The 22653-nt window shown below is 45.8% G+C and overlaps 1 protein-coding gene across 1 annotated transcript in view; it reads right to left on the minus strand.

Annotated features, from left to right (window-relative positions):
* The window catches only part of LOC130108447 (protein bicaudal D homolog 2-like), a 60196-nt gene that overhangs the window by 8269 nt on the left and 29274 nt on the right, over positions 1-22653 (minus strand). The window contains exons 3-9 of the mRNA XM_056275372.1: positions 14085-14237; positions 12938-13152; positions 12575-12821; positions 8385-8642; positions 7269-7472; positions 6219-6767; positions 5426-5577 (exon numbers count right to left, since the gene is read on the minus strand). Of these exons, the coding sequence (XP_056131347.1) occupies positions 5426-5577; positions 6219-6767; positions 7269-7472; positions 8385-8642; positions 12575-12821; positions 12938-13152; positions 14085-14237 (1778 nt within the window). The remainder of the gene's footprint in view (positions 1-5425; positions 5578-6218; positions 6768-7268; positions 7473-8384; positions 8643-12574; positions 12822-12937; positions 13153-14084; positions 14238-22653) is intronic.

Consider the following 22653-nt stretch of genomic DNA (forward strand, 5'->3'; position numbering starts at 1 on the left):
CTGGCGCAGTGTGTTTTGGGGTTTGAAAGCAACTGAGACGTGTTGTTTAGAAAACACGTGCCTCAATTGTTCCGACACTCTCTCCACATATGGAACCACCACTGATTCACGCTTAGGCACCTGTTGCCCTCCTCGCTTCGATCATCTGGTGCACTGTTTGGGCGTCTTCCTGGCTTTGACAAATGCCCAGTTAGGATACCCACACGTCAGTACATCTGTCACCATCTTACAATGCTGTGATTGCAACCATTCCCAGTTCCTCTGTGTACACATGTACACAGAGGAACTGTAACTCTAGGTAATGGTCACGCCCATTTGCATAAGAAACCGATCATTGGTTTCGGTCGTTATGCCACTGTATTGTTTAGAAGGGTGGGGATACCTGCAGTCAGTTGAGACTGAAGAGGTCACTCAGATGAGTGATGAAACGTATCTCTCAATAAACGCTGTGTCCAGATGAACTGATTCACCTTTCTTTAATTTTTTTTTTTACCTGGATTATTCAGCATGCATAAAGACACTTAACGTTTCACACTTGATCTCCATTTTTCTAGCAGAAATGAAAGATGAGGTGAAACATTCACTTCAGTCTCCTGTCACTGTAAAACACCACATGATTGGACCTCTCTCTCTCTCCTCTCTCTCCCTCTCTTCTCTCTCTCGCTACCTCATTCCCGTACAGCATTGCGGCACATTTGCCCATCTCCATTTTGTCCTTGTGAGTAAGTGTGCGTGTGTGTGCACAGCACGTATGTTGCCAATAGGACTGACAGGTGTGGAAAAAAGAAAGGGGGAAAAGAAAAAGAAGTGGGTCACCCACAAGAATGCCAAGATGGAGGCTGGTATCACTGTCTTCCATCTGCACCAGCTTGGCACACCTATCATTTTTGTCCTTTTCTCCTTCACCACCTCCTTTGGTCTCTCCTTGTTCATTATCACCCTCTCCTCTTCATTTGCTCCCTCTCTCCCCTGGCTCCTGGCCCACTCTCCCTTCTTCTTATCTCCCTCAGCATGTTTCCCCCTCTCTACCCACCCATCTCATCCCTCCTTTATTTCTAGCTGACAAAGCAGTGCAAGTGAGATTCTGCAGTAATGACTGACACACCTATGTGAAGGGAGCAGTTTGGCTGGGCTAACCCTGCTCCTCCTTGTCAGGATGCAAACACTCCCTGAAAATAACAGCGTTACAGCAATAACGACTTCACCTGGAAAACGCCCTAACCTGTGGGAAATGGGAGAAGTCCTGAAATGCCTTTAGTCTATGCAAAAAAAACTTCTGTACTTGAGAGAATGCCACGATGTGTTGTATCTTAATGGTATTATGTCACAACCCCATCCATTCGATGCATTTCTATGGCCAGTGTCTTCTGATTGGTCCAAAGGGGTCTAATATTGTTGTTTGGACAGCAGCCATTGGCTGCCTGAGCTGTTGTGTTGATGCACATGGTCGAGGACCATGTGAACTCTGCCCTGACCGGAGCACCGTGCAAACACAAACCATACCCTCCCTCTTGTGTGTGCAGTTTGATTCCCAGTAGGACACACACACACCCGGACAATAGGGATCAGTGCTGCTTCATTAAATCCAGTGTGAAACGGGGGGACGACCCGGGAGGGGGAAGTGCCCTCTAAGACAGTCCAGACACTTTTGGGGGTTGAGAAGCCATGAGTTTTCCCGGGAAAAGAATAAAGGAGAGGGGGGTCTCCATTCTAGGAAGTGGAGGGATACAATGGAGGGGGGTTTCTGGGCCTGCTGAGGGGGGCGTGGTTGCACGACGGCTATGGTAAGCTGGTCTTTTGTAGATAAACAGTTGTCCCAATCAAGTGCGGAGAAAGCAGCGGGTCCGCATCTCTCTGGGATGATTTACAGTAGCTCCAGGTCAGCAAATAAACCCTCAAACACACACACACACACACACACACACACACACACACACACATGCATGCACCTAAATAAATGTATGCATATAGAAGCATACGGAGGAGCTACACCCAAGTCCTTGCATATACCAATTTTGTTCAGACATGGTGAATTATACCCCTGCCCCCCCTCCTTCCTCTCAAACACACACACCACACACACACACACACACACCTCCTCCTTTCTCAGCTGTTCTACTGTTGTCTGAGGTGCTATTGGTCATGGTTGACACAATGTGAGGGAGTGAGAGAAGAACGATGAATGTTGAAAATGAATAAGAGAACGTGTGTGAATTGAGTGTGTGTGTGTGTGTGTAGGAGTGAGTGAGGTTGTGTGTGTGTGGGAGTGAGTGAGTGAATGAGAAATTTAACAGGAGTTAAGGACTGACTGTTAAGGGCTGGAATGGAGAGCATGTTGCGGCATGTCTATGGAATGTAGAGGCTCACTTTTAACATGACACCAGACATCGCAGCTGGAGAAGTACGTGCCTTTGCGTGGTCACACACACGTATTGAGACACACACACACACACACGCACACACACACACACATGTACACACACAAAAGAGAAACATGCAGTGAATTGTAAGTGTCTCAAGTGAAACTATGACAACAGCATCAGACCTAAGTGTTACATACTATTAGTATTACATGGTAAACACTCATATAGGATGTGTAGGCCAGCACGACGGGCCACACAAAAACCAACAATTCCATTCCATTTCCCCTCCCCATTCTTTGGGGACCACACACACTTGTATCTGAGACACTTTAGAGCGTCGCAGAAACCCAGAAATCCACCTTTGCAGACTTGTGTCCAAGTTGAAATTACCATGAGAAAGTCTTTCTAGTTGAAGCTCCTGCAGAGAGAGCATTAAATGAAAGACTGACCCCTTTTCTCTCTCTCTTTTTGTGGAAGACTAGAAGACCGGCTGGTTAGCTCTGAGGGAAGGATGGAAGGGGGAGAGATGAGGGATGGGGGTATTTGTGTGTGTGTGCGTGCGTATAAAGAGGGGGGATTGGGAAGGAGTGTGGGAAACCTCAGTCAGGCGAGTCCCTCAACCTCTCAAAGAGGCCATCCTGCTCTTTCCTCTGCTCCAGCCTCGCTCCATATAGAACTGAATTTACATACCAATGCCCGAGTCCCATAAACAGACTAAACATAACCAGTAACCTGTGCGAACCAAGGCTGTATTCCATCAGATGAAGTGGCTAGCTTCAAAGAGGTGCGAGCCTCAAGAGCACCATCGCTGGGGGTGCTCTGTGCATGTGTATAGGATAAAGCAACTGTTGATACACAAGTTTCCATTACCTTACATGGTAGAAACCCCAGCAGACTATTGCTTTCCTGTGTGCCTTGGGAACAAGGGGAGTTCTTGCCAAGTTAACTGCCTCGTCCTCAACTTCCCCCAGCAGAGGAAGGCAATGGCAAAGAGAGACTGGACACTGCTCATAGCGGAGCTAACCTTACACACTCACTGTGTCTGATAAAGAGGAAAAACTTCCTTTTCCCCTGGAGGATGAAAAAAAAAAACACTGAGTAGTACTCTGCACAGTGTCAGTTATATTCGGCGAGAGCGGAAACTGCTTTTCTTTCATGTCTTCGGTCAAAATGGATGAGCATTGACACCCACATCCTCTAGCCATCTGGCTCTGCACTGCACCAAAACTGTCATGACAACACAGCCTCTCATACTGGCGGACAGGGGAGCGCATTCCTTCTGTTACTAATTGATTAGCCACTGCAGGTATATGGGGTTACTTCAGCAAAAGCACTTGGGACGTGGATATTGGATTACCCGCATGGATAAGATGTGGGGTGCTGAGTACACATTCCCCCTGTACACCTTTCTCCATAATATCACCCCTCCACCCCCCTCACCGCGCTCCTCCTTCGACTCCCTCCCGTTTCTCTGCACAGCTTGAGCTTTTCTGTGGATTGCAGAGGAATCTTAAAGGTAGTGAGAGAGTCTGACTGACCTCGGCACAACCATCTGGACCACAGAAAATGTGCAGACATACTGGGATGCTACATATCTCTATGGTCGCTCAGTCACGGGGAGCATGCAACTCATTCGTCGTTCGTCGTACATCTACAATGGCATCTTTAAAATCCCACACGGGGGCATGAACACATACTTTCTCTCACTTTTCGCATCCCTCTGTTTCTCACACACACACGCACACACATACAGACGTTTTCACACATGCCTGCACAATACACACACATACATAAGCAATGTGTAGACACTAAGGTTACTTATTGCTGAGGGGTGAGTGAATAATCCAGACCAGGCTGAGGTGGGGATTACACACACAGAACCTTTGCCCTGCTTCTTACAGGAATCAGGAAGCTTAGCAGGCGTGTAAGGGGTTAGTGCGCAGCCCCCCCCCCCCATCCGAGTCACTGGTCAAAAACATTGCTTAAGTGACACATTTACATGATACAGAGATTATAAACCTCCTCGGATCCCCAGTCAGGGCCAACATGAGGAAGTTATCCCTTCCTGCCCCAGATCCACAATTAGAAAAAAACAATACCCTCCCTAAACCTGTCATATCAAAATAATGCCTTCTACACAAAACTACCATATGGTAACTATGGATTACATTGTGATAAACACAGCTTTAGCTTACAGAGATGTTTTTGTAGATGGTCCTGGTATGCTATAGGTAGTGCTAACAGTGTTTTAATGTCACAAAAATAGCCAGATGGCCTCATGACACCAGGTCTATAGGGTTACTGTTGTCACTTCGAGCTCATGTGCAGTAACACAACATGGCTGGGCCATGTGGGTAAACGGTAAAGACCGCTTATGTGCTGCAGCAGCTCCACCCGAATGAATTTAAGAAGCCAAATTTTTGTGACGTTTGGAAGGTATGTCTGTGGCACTAAAGTGATAAGGCACTATTTGCCAGGCTGCAAGCCTTAGAGGAGATAGAAATCAGAAAGAGGAGTGTCAAGGTAGCATAGCAGCCTATTCCGTTGCCTATGAACACGGGGATCCTGGTTCGAATCCCTGTGTTGCCTCTGGCTCGGTTGGGCGTCCCTACAGACACAATTGGCCGTGTCTGCAGGTGGGAAACCGGATGTGGGTATGTGTCCTGGTCGCTGCACTAGCACCTCCTCTGATTGGGCGGGGCGCTTGTTCGGGGGAGAGGGGGAACTGGAGGGAATAGTGTGATCCTCCCACGTGCTACACCCCCCTGGCAAAACTCCTCACTGTCAGGTGAAAAGAAGCGGCTGGTGATGCCACATGTATCAGAGGAGGCATGTGGTAGTCTGCAGCCCTCCTCGGGTTGGCAGAGAGGGTGGAGCAGTGACCAGGAAGGCTCGGTAGAGTGGGGTAATGGGCCGGATACAATTGGGGAGAAAAGAGAGAGAGAGAGAGAGAGAGAGAGAGAGAGAGAGAGAGAGAGAGAGAGAGAGAGAGAGAGAGAGAGAGAGAGAGAGAGAGAGAACCACCTATCATGTCCACTGTGTAGTCAGCTGCATGTTCTTACCGTGTGGCGAACATGGCCCGGAGAGAGGAGAAGGTGGCAGCGTCTTCCTTGAGGGCTTTGAGCTCGTTCCTCAGCTTCATCATGGTCTCTGTCACCATGGCCTTTTCGTTCTCATACTTACTCTTTAGGTTGGCCAGTGCCACTTCAGCAGTCTGTGGGTGGGCAACAAGAACAACTGGTCAGACTACAGTAGGAAGGTGGGTGGGTGGGGGGGGGGATCTTTCCTGTCGCTAGACTCAAATAGTCTCCTAATATGGACCATGTGAGCTTTGTTTTCTATGCTACGTATATATCATTAAAGTTGTGCCGTGACCTGTACTAAAGCTTTCTGAACCTTTTGGCTGGCTTTGTTACTTGTTACTTGCTATTTAAAAAACAAAACACAGGTGTCCCTGCCTAATGAGAGGCTTTTATGTGTGAGTCTCCAGATTGTGTTTTAAATGGTCAGGTTCTTAGTCCCCACACACAACCTTCAAAGAGCTACCGGCAGCAACTGGAAATACACTCTGCCCCTGGGTTATAGTGGTTTGTCTGGGAGGGCTTTCCTTCCACCCTGGCTACCCTCAAACACGGGGCAGCTGATGCTACAATGCTGCCGTCTCCGCCAACGAGACTGTTGCGAATCTTGTCTACAGTACTTGTGCTACAACAGCTGAACAGGCATAAAATCCTTAGCCCCCCTCGTCTTCTGTTGCTATTTTTCAGTGTTAAGAGACAAATGTTTGCGGCTGACATTGAATGAGTCAACCAGATATTCTGAGCATGTGGCAGATGGACGGTCAGACTGACAGACCTGCTTGTTGGCCTTGAGTACGGTCCTCAGAGTAGCGATTTGTTCTCTCTTGGTGCTGAGCAGGGATTTCAATTTGAGGATCTCCTCCATGCAGGCCTCCTTGTCCTTGTCAGCCACGGTGCCAAGCTCGAGGGAAGCCACCCTCTGGCGTGACAGCTCCGTGGTGCGGTCCACCGCCAGCTGGAGGTGCTTGATCTGGTCTCTGATAATGGCCACAAGGTTGTAGATATTCATTGGCTCACGGCGGGAGTCAGACACAGGAGAAGGCAGGGAGGAGATGGGGGATGGGGCTCCGTCACTTAAGTCGCCCTTGCCAGGCTCTGGGAACAGGCCCTTGGTGAGCAGGATGGGAGATCGGCGGCCACGGCCCTCTGGACTGCTACGACCCCCTTTGCCCTCCTTGTAGAAGTCAAGCATGACGCGGTTGGGTGTTTCGTTGTTGCACATGCAGACGTGGTTGTACAGGGTAGCCAGCTCTTCACTGAAGGTGACCAGCTCATCCTGGGCCACACTGAGACTGCCCTGGGATTCACCTGCCACATCACTCACCTGAATACACACACACACACACACACACACACACACACACACACACACACACACACACAGAATGAAATACCTCAATTAACCACTATGTCTTGCTTTAAAGGGAAAAATTCACGATATTCAACATTATCTCTTATCTATTTGTTGTATGGATAACACGCATAAGCAGCCACAACACTGAGTAGCCTTCTGTGTGTCTCTGAAATGGCACCGCAATTGTGTCCACTGATGATGTCATTGGCGGACAATCAGTGAATGCAAAAATGTCCCATTTTTAACTGTGTCTCAGAGAAACACAGAAGACCGCTCAGTATTATGGCAGCTAATAATGTCATCCCTACAACAGTATATATAGAGATAATAATGGAAACCATGACTGTTTTCCTTTGTCTGGAGACAATCCGTTGAATTGACACACCTGGTGTCAAATACAAACTATATTTCACATTTAAGACAGAGTGCACAGTTTAACAGAATGCTCTATAATTAAGAGCAAGTCCTCACCTTGCGCAGCTCCTTCTCCAACCGAGATTTCTCTTCTTTCTCTGTACGAAAGGTTGACTCCAGGACACCCAACTTCTCCCCCAAGGTTGTGACATCATTCTCCAGATGCGTGCGCTCCTCCTCATAACGTGACTTACAGGCCTGGTACTCCGCCTTAAGAGTCTTCAGCTCTTCCTTCAGCTCACCTGCCTCAGACACGGCAACCTAGAGAAGCAAGTTGACAACAATGTTTATTCAAAATGTACCAAGACTGAAAGAGACAATGATCATTTTTATTGGACATCCAAACACTGAGCTTGACCCCTACTTTTAGACTTAACTTGAAGGCAAATAAGGTTTTGGTTTACCCCTTTTCTTCCCAATTGTACCCGTCCAATTACCCCACTCATCCGAGCCATCCCGGTCACTGCTCCACCCCCTCTGCCGATCCGGGGAGGGCTGCAGACTACCACAAGCCGCTTCTTTTCACCTGACAGTGAGGAGTTTCGCCAGGGGGATGTAACACGTGAGAGGATCATGCTATTCCCACTGGTTCCCCCTCCCCCCCAAACAGGCGCCCTGACCGACCAGAGGAGGCACTAGTGCAGCAACCAGAACGCATCCACATCCGGCTTCCCACCCGCAGACACAGCTGATTGTGTCTGTTGGGACGCCCGACCAATCTGGAAGTAACACGGGGATTCGAACCGGCAATCCGTGTTGGTAGGCAACGGAATAGACCGCCATGCCACCTGGACACCCCTGACAACTTCGTTTTTTAACATTATCTCAACACATATACTCTATATTGTAGGGAAAACACTCCATTAGCAGCCATAACACTGAACAGTCTTCTTATACAATTTTAGACTATTTCAATGGAGCCCACTGAAGGTAGCGGCCAAAGGATTCACATATGTGGATTGTACGCCAGTGACATCACTGGCGGACACAATTTCAGCGTTGTCTCTGAGACACACAAAAAACTGTTCAGTATCATGGCTGGAAATGGAGTGTTATCCCTACAACATATATATATAGAGATAATGTTGAAACTCGTGACTATTTCCCTTTAATGCCCTGTCCTGACTATCTGCAACTGTCCTTTCACAGTGAGAAGAAATTCTCCTATCTCACCTTGTACTTGCATTCCAGGATCTCAGGGCCATTGATGTCCACCTCGTAGTAGTCTCCATCTTCGTGGCTGTCGCGTTCTTTCTCATTGTCTAGGGCTGACTGGCGCTCCTTGCTGGCCTGGAGCTTACGGATGGCGTTAAGGTTCTCTGTGAGGCGGTTGACCTTCTCCTGGTGCTCTGACAGAGCCCCGTTGGCTTGCTCAAGCTGCTTCTGAGAGTCCTGCAGGTTGGACAGTAGGTTGACCTTCTCACGCTCCATCTGAAATTTGAGGAAGTGAGAAAGCAAGATGTGACAAGAGGAAGATGCGATGGTATCACAGATGTAAATAGCTGATAATTGGCTTATTGGATGCAGATAATTTTACATATGCATTTCCAGTAGGACAACTCCAGTAACCTGATGATGTGAATGCAGAGAAAGCTATTACAAGTGTTGCTGGTATAAATAGTTAATAATTGGCTTGTTGGATGCATGCATGTAATTATTACATATGCCTTTCTAGACAGGGGATTCAAGTAACTTGCTAATGTGAATGACTCCTTCTTTTTACCCAAACAGATGTTATCAGATCAATGGATTAGTTGTCATGTGGTAATCCTAGCCGAAGTATGCGAACCCAAGTACCAGAGAGCCCAGCATCAGAGTCAGGATGACCTTGAAAGACGGTTGGACGAGGTTCAGCTCAGAGCTGGCAAACACCAGGCTGGGTCCCCTTTCACTCACATAAACGCAGTTGTGCCAGCCTTAGCACTGAGCTATTTCAAGGACTGGGGTGTGTGAATAATATAAGAGTGAAATGGTTGGGATGGTTTCCATAAATGATCGATTATGGCAGTACATATCTTGAAGAGGAGATTCAAATTAGGGATGAGATGATATAGGATTTTATCACGGATCACGATAAAAAGACACTCAAGAAAAGTTGACCGTGGTGAATTTCCATTATCGGGATAATCGAAAATGGGGATAATCAAGAATATCTCACATTAGTGACTTGAAAAAGCTGTCTAGCTCTCTCTCTCTGCACTGTGTGCTGGGAGTTCCATGAGTGTGAGTGGAGGCGGTGGTGGTGACTGTTTGGCACAGAGTTTGGACTGTACGCTGTTTCTAACTTCAGACATTTTTTTCCTCATTTTTTTCCAACTGTCTTTTTAGCATGATCAGGTATGTATTTCTTCTGTTTGTTGGCTGACTGGTGACTGTCCTGCTGTTTTTTGTTGGTTGTTTCGCAAAAGGAATGGTGTCCTTAGAGACACCACCTCTGTCCATCCGTCATGGGATCCGGATAGTCCCGCTGGTGCCCAGTGTGACCAGTATGACAGTGGAGGTTTTGTTGGCCGTAGGAGAGCAAGTTTCCATTGTGATTGCCTGCTGGGTGTTGGTGAGAGTCTCATGCCTTGTCCATATTAATATGGATATTTTTCAAAACGAACATTTCCCTGTACATTCTGGCCTCTCATCCACATGCAAACAGCATTTTAGGTCACTAAAACGGGGATTTTTTTTTTAAAACAGAGGGGGAAAATATCCGTTTAGAAAAATATCCATATACGTGTGATCAAGGCCTGAATCTGTCCTTGTTTGTTTTTCACTAAAAAAAGATGTGTCCTATCTGTCATGCAATAAAAATATTTATTTCAAGTGATTCCAGTATGTTTTAGTGCCATTTTTGGAGTTTTAAGCATATTTTGATGATTATCGGGTTAATATCGTGAATCGCAATTATTTTGGCCGACATGACATGTTCATATCGTCCCACCCCTAGTTCTAATTAAGATGTGTGTTGACTTGTTCAAGAGCTTGACAATCATAAATGTCAACATTTGACAAAGCCACATGCAAACTGATGAAATAAACGTGTAAACCGATGAAATAAAGGGAATAATAAAGGACAAAACCGCATGATGCTGTGAGGGATTTCCCATCGCCTACCACGAAATTCTCACTAACATGTCAGACTCAAGCTGTGTTTGCTTTTCAAGTAATTAAATTCAAAGTCTTGACACCTTCACACATTTACCACTGGCACTCATCTGTCATTCTCTAATGTGGGGTGACATGAGCTAAATGTGTAAGAGGGCCTGTAGGCCACTACAGTACCAGTGCTCGAAGGCAACCAGCACGCACCATTATTCATCCTATTCCCTTAGCAGCCATTTTGGATCTGACTGTAGCTTGCTGTTCGAGGTTGTCTGTGACTCACCCTTGCTGGAGAGAGTGTGGATCAATGCAAGTGGACCATGCCCACATATTTTGGACATGTCCACGTATTCAACCTTTTTGGGGGAAAGTAGGACGTTTGATATCAAGGATCCTGGGCTTTAATATCGATGTGTCTTTTTCCTCTCTGTATCTTGGGAGTTCCCCCTAAAAACTTATGGAAAGGTGATGCCTATCTCCTGAAAAATGTCCTAGTAGCATCTAAAAAAGCTGTCACCAAATGTTGGCTGCAGAGAAATCCTCCAAATATGGACCTTTTTACTGGAATTGTCAATTATATATGCTCCATGGAAAAGATGACTTTCACCCTTCATCTACAGAAAGACAAAGGGGGAAAATACTGGAAAAAAATGGGATTGCTACTTAAAGGAAACTGTTGTTGATTAGGTTTTTTTCTCTCTCTCTTCTTTCTCATTAGGCAACATTGCTGAAATCCCTGTGTGATGACCTGTACCTGTATACCTGTTTTTGGAGTTGGGACGATAACAAGCGAGACCTCTTGTTCTGTACTTTGTTTGTATTTTAAATGCTGTTAAAAATAAAAAGTGTAAAAAAAAAAAGAAAAGAAATGTTGTCTATGACTGCGGTGTGGGGTGACACACTAGCAGTGGATGTGCAGCATTGATCAGTTAGCTCCTAATCAATAGATTGAGGTGAGGTAGAAGGGCAACAGAGGATGGCAGCCTTTTTTCTTTTTTTTTTACCCCTGTCCTGATTCCTATTTGTAATCTGGGAAGTGACCTGGAAGTGACTCAGAGGGCTGGCTGCTTGACATACTACTGATTTAAGGCAAACATCACTCCTTGTCACAGCCAGATTCACAGACTCACTAGGGTATATGGAGTATCAGAGGAGAGTTCATACAAAGGCAACAGGTAACCACAAGTTCACACAGGAATCTGACATAAATGTTTAAGTATGCTAAAGGGAAAATAATACTTAAAGTTTTCATGAAATAAAATATGTAGTTTCATCCTTGCTACCTCTTCTAGCTACACTTAATTTGCATCTCTGTTCTAGAAATTAATGAAAAAAAGATCTTGTTTTATGGTGTTTATAGGAATACTGACTTTTTCTTCCTGACACTAAGGAAAATGTCCAGTGAATATGGGAGTGAGATTGAGAGAAGACTGAAGAGAATCTTCTCCGCCAAACTTAAACTAGCCAATAGCATATCGATGTCCACAACCATTCCATTTCATTTGGTTATATGTCAAATCGCGGAAATTTGCAGTGCTCTAAATGCCATTTCATGGAACATTTAATCCCCGAGTCCACAAAACAATCACCATCCACAGGTACCCGGTACATAAAATAGTAACCATAGCCACCGATCAGGCGTGGCCTTGGCCTCATGGTGTGATGTGTTGGCAGATGGCAGGTCCACCGGTGCCGCCACCCGTTGCCTCTCAGTCCTAAGGAGAAGCAGGGGCTGGGGTGTCTCCCCCTGGATTAACTTTGCTCTAACGGGATTTACATTCCAGCAGGCAACAGCCTGACCCAAGATCTAGCCAGGACACATTCCAGTGATTCCCTCCCTCCAATATACTTTTAAACCAAGTCAAGGACATGATTCCAACGCCTTGTTAGGAGATTTACTTGACATCAACTAAATCTAGCTTGGCATGAGATTTGTGCAATGGTGTGCTAACAACAAATGTTTAAATGAACACAATTACGATAACATATCCTAGGAAATTAGAATAAAAGATGAAGAAAGATAACTCATACTCAATACAGTATGCCCAAAAGGAAAACCCAAGAGGAAGTTTAAAGGCATTTTCATGGTATTTTATTTGCCCCTTGCTCTACTGGCTAGCTATTGATTCTCTCTTGTCAGGGCCAGTGACACATTATGCATCATAATGAGATGGATTCAGGCCTTTTAAACAGCTCCAATTTTGAGGAACTGTCTGGTCCACCTCAGATACAGATACTGTGTCATTTAGTCATGGTGGTTAAACACCAACCTGCACCAGTTGCTGTTTGAGCTTCTGGATCTCAGAGATGTTCAGTTCGCTTAGCAGGTCATCCACCAGGCTTGGGGCGGGACGGAACAGCTCATTCTTCTTGGGCGAGGAGTCGCGGTTGTCTTCGGTGATGGTGCTGGCCAGCTTGCTGAAGCCATTCTCGTATCCGTGAAGAGCTTCGTCGTTGTTGGGTTCAGTGGTGGCGTCATCACAAAACTTGAGATAGTCCAGAGAGATGTTAAGTGCGCTGAGGGAAAACAGGGGTGGGGGAATGGAGAAAAAGAAACAAAGGCGTTATGTGGTGTTCCTCGGCATGTGGTGGCTGGTGTGTTGATACCGACACCCAATGAATGCACTCTTTACCTGTGGTACAAAGAGTCTCCTATGCCCATGTAATGGGACAGTTCCTTCCTCAGGGAAGCTTTCAGCTCACGCTCGGTCTTGATGGTCTCCAGGGCCTCTCCTAGCTGACGCTCAGATATCTCCTTCAGACGGATGGCATCCTCCAGCTGGCTGTTAAGGAACTGGGTGTCCTCCTCCAAACGACGGATCTCGTGCTTCAGGCCCTCAAACTCCACCTGGGCGTGGTACAGGGACACAAAAATGTAAGTAAACTTAATATAAAAGTTGAGGCAGAACGATAGCTCACATGTGCTAAAAAAGAAAGGAGGCGTAGTTACATTGGACAGCAGAGAATTATTCCCCGTCAGTCTAATCAACAGTTTACCTTTTTGACTTCCCTTTCTAATTCGCATTTGATTTGATTAGATTTGGGAATCCGTCATTGCTGGCCAGCGAAAAAGGTACTTGTTTGTTTAAAAGTCTTTTATCTGAAATACAGAAAACCTAGTCCTCAGAGAAAGGGGCAATACAGAGGGCACTAACAGCTCCCAGATAAATGTGGAAACATCAAACTGAGCTGGGAGGGGGGTTAATTATTTAATTCTGGCCGGCAATTTGAATAAATCCGGGCCATGCACTTTAAACAGTAAAACAGACAATCTCTAATTGGATGAATGATAGCTAGGATTATCCCGAAATTCTTAGTTAAACTAGTTTCTAATCATGCAGTGAGTCTCTTTCCAGGCACTGGAAAAAAGAAACAATGACTGGTGCTATTCTGTTTTGTTTTTTTAAATCGGGATTAAAATCTCAATATTCCACTGCTTGAGCTCCTTTGGGCAGTCTAAACAGGACAATGGGAGACAAATTAAAATCTGATATGTGAGAGGTAGGGAACCTAGAGGGCTTGAGTCAGAAATTATGTTATGGTGCACATGTGTCTGTCAATTAACGATCTTAAATGAGAGACCAGCAGCTACTGGATGAATCTGCTGTAACCAGAAGATTGAGCCTCACGACCAGTGGCCCGATTTGCTATAGGGGCCATAATGATGGAGGGCAGAAAGAGTTTACAAGAGTGCATGTTCTGCTCTCGTTCTCTTTCCTACCTCCTACCTGTTTGGATGAGAGCGTGACCACAGGTACGTGTGGCTTGTAAATCCCTCACCTGGCTCTGTTTGAGCATGGAGACCTGCTTCTGCAGCGAGATGTTCTCCTCTTCCAGCTCGGTGTAGTCCTGGAGCAGACGGGCCTCCCTGAACTTATACTCCTTGATGTCATCGTGCAGCCGACTCCTCTGGAGCTCCACCATCTGGCTATTCTGCAGGGGCAAGGAGAGGAAAAGGAGATGAGGAGGGAGGGAGAGGTGAGCTGTCAGTGATCAGTATTTAGATCTCACATGAATGAATGTGGATAAGAGAGATGGTTGTTGACTCAACGTGTTTGCTTTAGTGTAAGTGATTGTGTCAGTGTTGATCTTTGACACTGTAAATCTTCCTGGATAAGGATGTGCACCCATCTGGCCATGCTCTTTGCATGTGGTGTGTGTGTGTGTGTGTGTTTTTAGGTGCCAGGTGTCTCTTTGGGCAAGAGGCCACAAGTGTGCTCGCCTGTCAGCTCTGATGACACCGAAGAGGATAAAGCACATTTAGCCCTCACATACTGTGAGACATACAGAGACAAGGAGGCTCTGTAATAGTCTAATGGGCCCCAGGGAGCTACATTCGCCTTATCTGTCAAAATGTAATTACAGGGACTCATCAAAACAAGAGAGGAAATAACAGACTTTCACACATTTTATGATTGGATGTCTGTAGTGGGTTTTAGTTGCAACCACAAATCAGTCTTCCTTAAGTCCTTACTTTGGAGGGTTTGCTCATAGCAATACTTTAAATACGGCAGGTCAATGAAATAATATGCCAACAGAGTGCAGCTACACATCATCCAAGTAGGCACTGGGTGAACATCTTGTTGGCCTAATAGTTATTGGAGAGAAGTGCAAATGCTGGAAATATAAGTGCATTTGGATGCATCACGTGCCTGCACAAGGAAGAACCCATTAATAATGTATAAGGAGAAAGAGGGGAGAAAGATAAATCCCTCCTCTTCTGGCAGGGAGACACAAACTGACAGCCGAAGAAATCCATAGGCCCTGCTGAGACACCAGCTTGCGTCCTTACTCCCTCCGTCTATTGCCTTCTATCACCGTCCACCCCCACCCTTCAAAAAGGCCAGCCTTTCAGCTCTTATCCCCAAACTTACAGTCCCTCAGAACTGGGTGGGGGACATCTTAAGATGGCGGCTCAGAGAACAGCACCAGATGAAAGCTCTGAACTAAAGCGTTACTCGCTGAGAGAAGATGCCCCTCACCCCTTTTGATCTAGATGAATTCATGTGTGTGTGTGTGTTGGGGGTGGGGGTGGGGGGTTGTATGAGAGTAATTTGAGAGAGAAGTGGGCATGCGGGTGAAATGGATTTGAAGTTGACTCTCAATTTACGTGGGGATTAAGTTGCTTGTGCTCAAGCATACACTGTACACCTTCCTATTTACATGAAGGCGCGTAGGTTTTAGTGTGTGTGTTTGAGCATGTGTGTGAGTGTGTGTGTGTGTACTTCCATGTGTGTTACCTGGTCTACATTTTTTTGGTGGCAGAAAAAGGTGACAAAAGAGCTACTATCAACATTAGTCCCACTGTAATTATCTCTCTTAACAGGCACAGAATGTGTGTGTGTGTGTGTGTGTGTGTGTGTCTGTGTGTGTGTGTGTCTGTGTGTGATGCATATCCGTCTCTCTCGTGATTGCCAGAACAAATCAAATAACATAGAGTTGGTTAATTTGCATCCCAATCACATGCCAAGTGGCCCCCTCCTGTCGCTCTCATGACTCAGCCCCCACTCTCACGTCACATCCTGAACCACACGCTGTCCATCCTCAGGCTATTATAGTATGTGCAAATAAAGACATAACTACAAACAGTATTAGACTATGTAATATGCTGACCAAGGTAGTCTAAACTACATAACTGGATCAACAGAGGCTAATGTTTAGAATACTAAGATGAGTCCTCTATGGGTGTCCGGGTAGTGTAGCAGTCTATTCCGTTGCCTACCAACACTGGGATCTCCGGTTCAAATCCCCGTGTTACCTCCGGCTTGGTCGGCGTCCCTGCAGACACAATTGGCCATGTCTGCACGCGGGGAGTTGGATGTGGGTGTGTGTCCTGGTCGCTGCACTAGCGCCACCTGGGGGGGGGATAGCGTGATCCTCCCACACACTACGCCCCCTGGTGAAACTGCTCACTGTCAGGTGAAAAGAAGCGGCTGGCAACTCCACATGTATCGGAGGAGCCATGTGGTAGTCTGCAGCCCTCCCCGGTTCGGCAGAGGGGGCGGAGCAGTGACTGGGACGGCTCAGAAGAATGGGGTAATTGGCCAGATACAATTGGGGAGAAAAACGGGGGAAACCCCCCCCCCCAAAAAAAGATGGGTCCTCTATAATATCTCTCTCATGTCCCTCAAGAGATGTGCCTGTCAAAAACAAAACTATTGATTTTGCTGATTTATCTGTAATTTGACTTTATCAGCTCATTTGGCGACTGCATTGAGGGAAACACGTGCAAAAAGTGTGTTTTTAAGGATTAAAAAACACCCGCCGGTAAGCAACACACACTGCTTGTTGGCTGTGTAATATTTAACCACTATGTGTAAAACTGGGCTGATTGTGACGTTTGAAGCTGCATTCATATTGGGATTTCTGCATGATTAATGAGCGTGGGTGTTTGCTGCTAGCGCCAAAGCCTTAACGCTAGTGAATTACTGAATAATGCATGTGCTCAGCATCCAGACTGGGCCGGCCACTAAGCCTTATATGGCAGGCCTACATCAAACATTACCCCATTCAGCAGACACTGCTGAATTAAGCCAAGAGGGGGACAAGAACTTGAATCGGACAGCCGTCTGCCCGTCACTGAATGCTGAATAACTCTTCAGCAAACCATCACAATAAAAGAAGGGGAAACGGTTGTGTTTAATCCTAACGGTGGCGCGCCAGCTGGTGGGATAGGTCTCTTCCTGCTCGGGGTTAGGTGTCTCAGCTGGAGGGTCAGTGCTATTTGGTGCTGATGAATACGGGACACCGCTGAACGTGATTAGGAACCTCCTCCACATAGATTAATATGCTTTCCAGGGCCTTGACCTTTCACCTTGCTTTCATGAAGAGCTGCCCCTATCTCATCCGCCATCCCCTGATTCGCCGAAGCCCACAGAGGGTGGGGGAGGGGATACTACTTCACCGCCTGACAGAAGCTGATCCAAGTAAACGCACCAGGGGCAATGGTAGAAGTGTGCACGTCTGCTGTAAAGTATGAGTAACGTTTGCTCAGGCGAGGGACACGGCCTCCCCTGGGGAATGTTTGTGAGTGTGTGTGTGCACGTGTGTATGCGTGTGTGTGTGTCAGTGTGTGAGACGGAGGTGGTGGAAGGCTTGATAGGTGCTGGGGGTGGAGAATTAAATGACTTGTGAAGTACCACCATAAGAGACCTGGTCAATGGGAAGTCTTTCATTAGCACAGAGCTTTGTGTGGTTGGTGGCGATGACCCCCCCCCCCCACACCGGGCACGCCAACACCACAGGTCTAGCCCAACAGCTACACACACACACACACACACACACACACACACACACACACACACACACACAAGATGGTTGACAGAGGAGTCGCACCTCCCTCATATAACACAGTAGAATAGCTTACTTCACTATACCAACTTTCGCTTTCAACTTTAAAGCCTTCTTTTCCACTGGTAAAACTGCCCAGACAGCACACTGGAGCTTAGCCAGCTTAAATCTGAGCAAAGACTTATTTCTCAATTTGTTTGAGCCCTTTTTACTATTTCTCTCACAGAAAGCAGCTATATCACTTAGAAGGTGACAGAGGTTAAGGCTTAGCACAACTCCAGATTAGGTACGTTCTAATACTTTCTGGTTTTAACGTTCCCATAAAGGCCACGTTTGCCACCTTTTTCTCGCTCCCTTGAAAGCAGGGCATAGAGTCCCAGATGGCACGAGGCTGTATGATATGTCAGCGCAGACAGTCTGAATGTCTCCCTTTTCCGCCAGACATCTTTTTTTCTCTCATCGCTGACCTCCATTTTGCACTCCCGTTTTGCTTTTAACTACCACCGTCTCTTAAGCCACCTCCATCTCGTCATTCTCCTGTCTCGCTTTTAGTGTGTCCCGCTGCTTTTAGCCAACTCTGCATCAGTCATGGTTGAATCCACTGCTCGGGTCAAGGCACTTTACAGATAGACGGGAAGGGGACACGGGGCAGCGCCGCTACATCCTGCACATACGCCTCTATTGACGATATTGCAGAGAGCGCCGTTTTAATTTCAATGCAACTCTATGAGCAGATGAGGAGAAGAGGGGGGAAATACCCCGTGGAAAGGGTAGCTTTGTAGCTCTGAGTTCATGTCAGCCCATGTTAAATCTGATGCCGGGGAGACGGGCCCAAATCAGGCTTAGCTGCAGGAGTGAGGAGAGAATCACAGATTCAATGCGGCACAACCCCCACCACTGTCATCTAAGACCAAGCAGCGAAAGGATACTGAAGCTCTTGGGGCCCCTTACTACTGTCAGAGTTGAGAATGTGAAAAATAGACCCTCTTTTATCTGTCTCTTTGCTTCAGGCGATTGTCATTCTATAGAACTGGCCAAGACGGCATTGGGGGGGGGAGTCAAGGTCACACTTGGGGGTTTTCAGAGAAAATTAGAAAGTGAGAAAGCTTTTCTTACAAGTGCGTGTGAGGGAGTACATTACTTTGCATACCATGCGTGTTTCTGCAGAAGCCCACGGGGGGGATTTTGCAAACCCATGCATGAATCTATGAATTAGTGATTCTGTGCATGTCCGGAAGTCATTTGGATCAGAGAGAGAGTGGAGAAATGTGCACGTGACCATGTTTGCACACATTAGTTTAAGTGAATATGTCAGTGTGTGTGTTTCTATGAGTGTGTACAAGAGAGAGAGAGCATGGATGAATGCCTGACAGCTACTGTTGACTTACTAGTCACCTATCGATCTGCCACAAAAAAAAAAAACACTTTGGTGGTGCTGGACCTTTGCTTTAATCAAATATAACACAGATCCAGTGCTTCCTTAAAGCTGTAACCAAAAGACAAACATCATTAGCGATCAACGGCAAATCTCCTAAATGTATTTAAGAGACGCGCCACTTTACAGCCTAAAAATAGCTTGCAATCTATCCGGTCATTAAGCAGCTGGTTGGCCGTAACTGGTAATGGGGGCCGGGATTTAGGTAAGCTCATGCGGGGTGGCCAGATTACCCACAGAACATCTGTAGTGTTTTTCGCACCCATATCGGGGCTGGGAGCAATGGCTGCTGCAAACATATTTAGGAGTGGGAGGCCAGACGAGACTGAAATAGCACTTTTCTAGGGAGAATCAGCATATTTTCCCTGCTGTGTGTTTTACTGCACCCAACTCCATCTAAACTCAACAACTCTTCCTTCCTCTGCTGCCTTACTCATTACCCTTACTCATCCCTCTCTGATCTGACTGTTGAACCTTTTCCTTGTCTGCCATCCTATTCTTCCCTCTCTCCTCCCTCCCTACTGTCACAGGGCAGGAAGCAATCAGTCTTGGCATTACTTTCAAAGGAAATAATAAGGTAATTGACAGGCGCCCCCATCCCGGACCCTTGGGGAATTTTACAACGTGAAGCTCATGTAAGATGATATTTAGGATGAACAAAGACCACGCACCGCTGGTTCCCCCAGCCAGTCACCTTGACCTTCTAAACATAAAGATCCAGGTAGGAAGCATGAACACCGCCATAAAGACTGATCGGCCACTCAGATTTCTTTACTGCAATCTACAATTCAACAATGTCATACTGTTTTCAGCATTGAAAAACCTATAGCCTGTAATAAGCCTACACTTGCCTCAGCTACCTTGATTGAAATAAAAACAATAGTCATCCTCAAGATGGGCTTAAACCTCGCTGGTCTCCTTCTATTTCACATTCATCCTCATAATGAAGCCATGATCGGGAGGTCTGACAGGATGCGGAAGCGGGGCAGGCTACACTAACTGCTAGCCCATGCAGACTGGCAGTTCCGATAACACCGAGGGCGGTCTGGCGGCGGCCTTGCCTAGAGTTGACTGTGTTTTTGATGTTGTTGTGTGGAGTGTGGGGAGGTGTGTCGAGGGTGTCCGGCTGGGAGAGCTGGCATTGGATCGGCTGGGGGAGCTTGGTCTGCTGCGTCTGGTGGGCTCAAGGACGATGGCCCTGCCCGGAGGTGCACCCGAAGAAGAAACACCGAGGGCAGTCAGACAGGATGCGGAAGTGGGGCAGGCTAAGCTAACTGCTAGCCCATGCAGACCAGCAGCTCCGACAGCCATCCTGGCTAGCGTTCGCTCTCTTGGACAGTGATTTTTTTGTTGCTTAGTTTGGATACATGTTCTAGATTGGATATGTGTTCTTAGTTTGGATATACGTGTTCTAGTTTGGATATATGCGTTCTTAGTTTGGATATATGTGTTCTTAGTTTGGATATATGTGTTCTTAGTTTGGATATATGTGTTCTTAGTTTGGATATATGTGTTCTTAGTTTGGATATATGTGTTAGTTTGGATATATGTGTTCTTGTAGTTTGGATATATGTGTTCTTAGTTTAGATATACGTATGTTTTCTTAGTTTAGATATATGTGTTCTTAGTTTGGATATATGTGTTCTTAGTTTGGAAATATCTGTTCTTAGTTTGGATATATGTGTTCTTAGTTTAAATATACGTATGTTTTCTTAGTTTGGATATATGTGTTCTTAGTTTGGATATATGTGTTCTTAGTTTGGAAATATCTGTTCTTAGTTTGGATATATGTGTTCTTAGTTTGGATATACAGTGGTGTGAAAAAGTGTTTGCCCCCTTCCTGATTTCTTATTTTTTTGCATGTTTGTCACACTTAAATGTTTCAGATCATCAAACAAATTTAAATATTAGACAAAGATAACGCAAGTAAACACAAAATGCAGTTTTTTAATGAAGGTTTTTATTATTAAGGGAAAAGAAAAATCCAAACCTACATGGCCCTGTGTGAAAAAGTGATTGCCCCCCCCCCCCCCCCTGTTAAAACATAAATTAAGTGTGGTTTATCACATCTTTGGAAAGCTGAGTTCAATTTCTCTAGCCATACCCAGGCCTGATTACTGCCACACCTCTTCTCAATCAAGAAATCACTTAAATAGGACCTGCCTGACAAAGTGAAGTAGACCAAAAGATCCTCAAAAGCTAGATATCATGCTGCGATCCAAAGAAATTCAGGAACAAATGAGAAACAAAGTAATTGAAATCTATCAGTCTGGAAAAGGTTATAAAGCCATTTCTAAAGTTTTGGGACTCCAGCGAACCACAGTGAGAGCCATTATCCACAAATGGCGAAAACATGGAACAGTGCTGAACCTTCCCAGGAGTGGCCGGCCGACCAAAATCACCCCAAGAGCGCAGCGACATCTCATCCAAGAGGTCACAAAAGACCCCACAACAACATCCAAAGAACTGCAGGCCTCACTTGTCTTAGTTAAGGTTAGTGTTCATGACTCCACCATAAGAAAGAGACTGGGCAAAAATGGCCTGCATGGCAGAGTTCCAAGACAAAAACCACTGCTGAGCAAAAAGAACATAAAGGCTCATCTCAGTTTTGCCAGAAAGCATCTTGATGATCCCCAAGACTTTTGGGAAAATACTCTGTGGACTGACGAGACAAAAGTTGAACTTTTTGGAAGGTGTGTGTCCCATTACATCTGGCGTAAAAGTAACACAACATTTCAGAAAAGGAACATCAAACCAACAGTAAAATATGGTGGTGGTAGTGTGATGGTCTGGGGCTGTTTTGCTGCTTCTGGACCTGGAAGACTAGCTTTGGTAAATGGAACCATGAATTCTGCTGTCTACCAAAAAATGCTGAAGGAGAATGTCCGGCCATCTGTTCGTGACCTCAAGCTGAAGCGCACTTGGGTTCTGCAGCAGGACAATGATCCAAAACACACCAGCAAGTCCACCTCTGAATGGCTTAAGAAAAACAAAATGAAGACTTTGGAGTGGCCTAGTCAAAGTCCTGACCTGAATCCAATTGAGATGCTGTGGCATGACCTTAAAAAGGCGGTTCATGCTCGAAAACACTCCAATATGGCTGAATTACAACAATTCTGCAAAGATGAGTGGGCCAAAATTCCTCCACAGTGCTGTAAAAGACTCATTGCCAGTTATCGCAAACGCTTGACTGCAGTTGTTGCTGCTAAGGGTGGCCCAACCAGTTATTAGGTTTAGGGGGCAATCACTTTTTCACACAGGGCCATGTAGCTTTGGATTTTTTTTCCCTTAATAATAAAAACCTTCATTTAAAAACTGCATTTTGTGTTTACTTGTGTTATCTTTGTCTAATATTTAAATTTGTTTGATGATCTGAAACATTTAAGTGTGACAAACATGCAAAAAAATAAGAAATCAGGACGGGGGCAAACACTTTTTCACACCACTGTATGTGTTCTTAGTTTGGATATATGTGTTCTTAGTTTAGATATATGTGTTCTTACTTTGGATATGTGTGTTCTTAGTTTGGATATATGTGTTCTTAATTTGGATATATGTGTTAGTTTGGATACATGTGTTCTTGTAGTTTTTGGATATGTGTTTTTGTCCTTGTGTTGCACTGCT

This window comes from Lampris incognitus, chromosome 2, assembly GCF_029633865.1.
Source record: "Lampris incognitus isolate fLamInc1 chromosome 2, fLamInc1.hap2, whole genome shotgun sequence".
In the NCBI taxonomy this organism is placed as follows: Eukaryota; Metazoa; Chordata; class Actinopteri; order Lampriformes; family Lampridae; genus Lampris; species Lampris incognitus.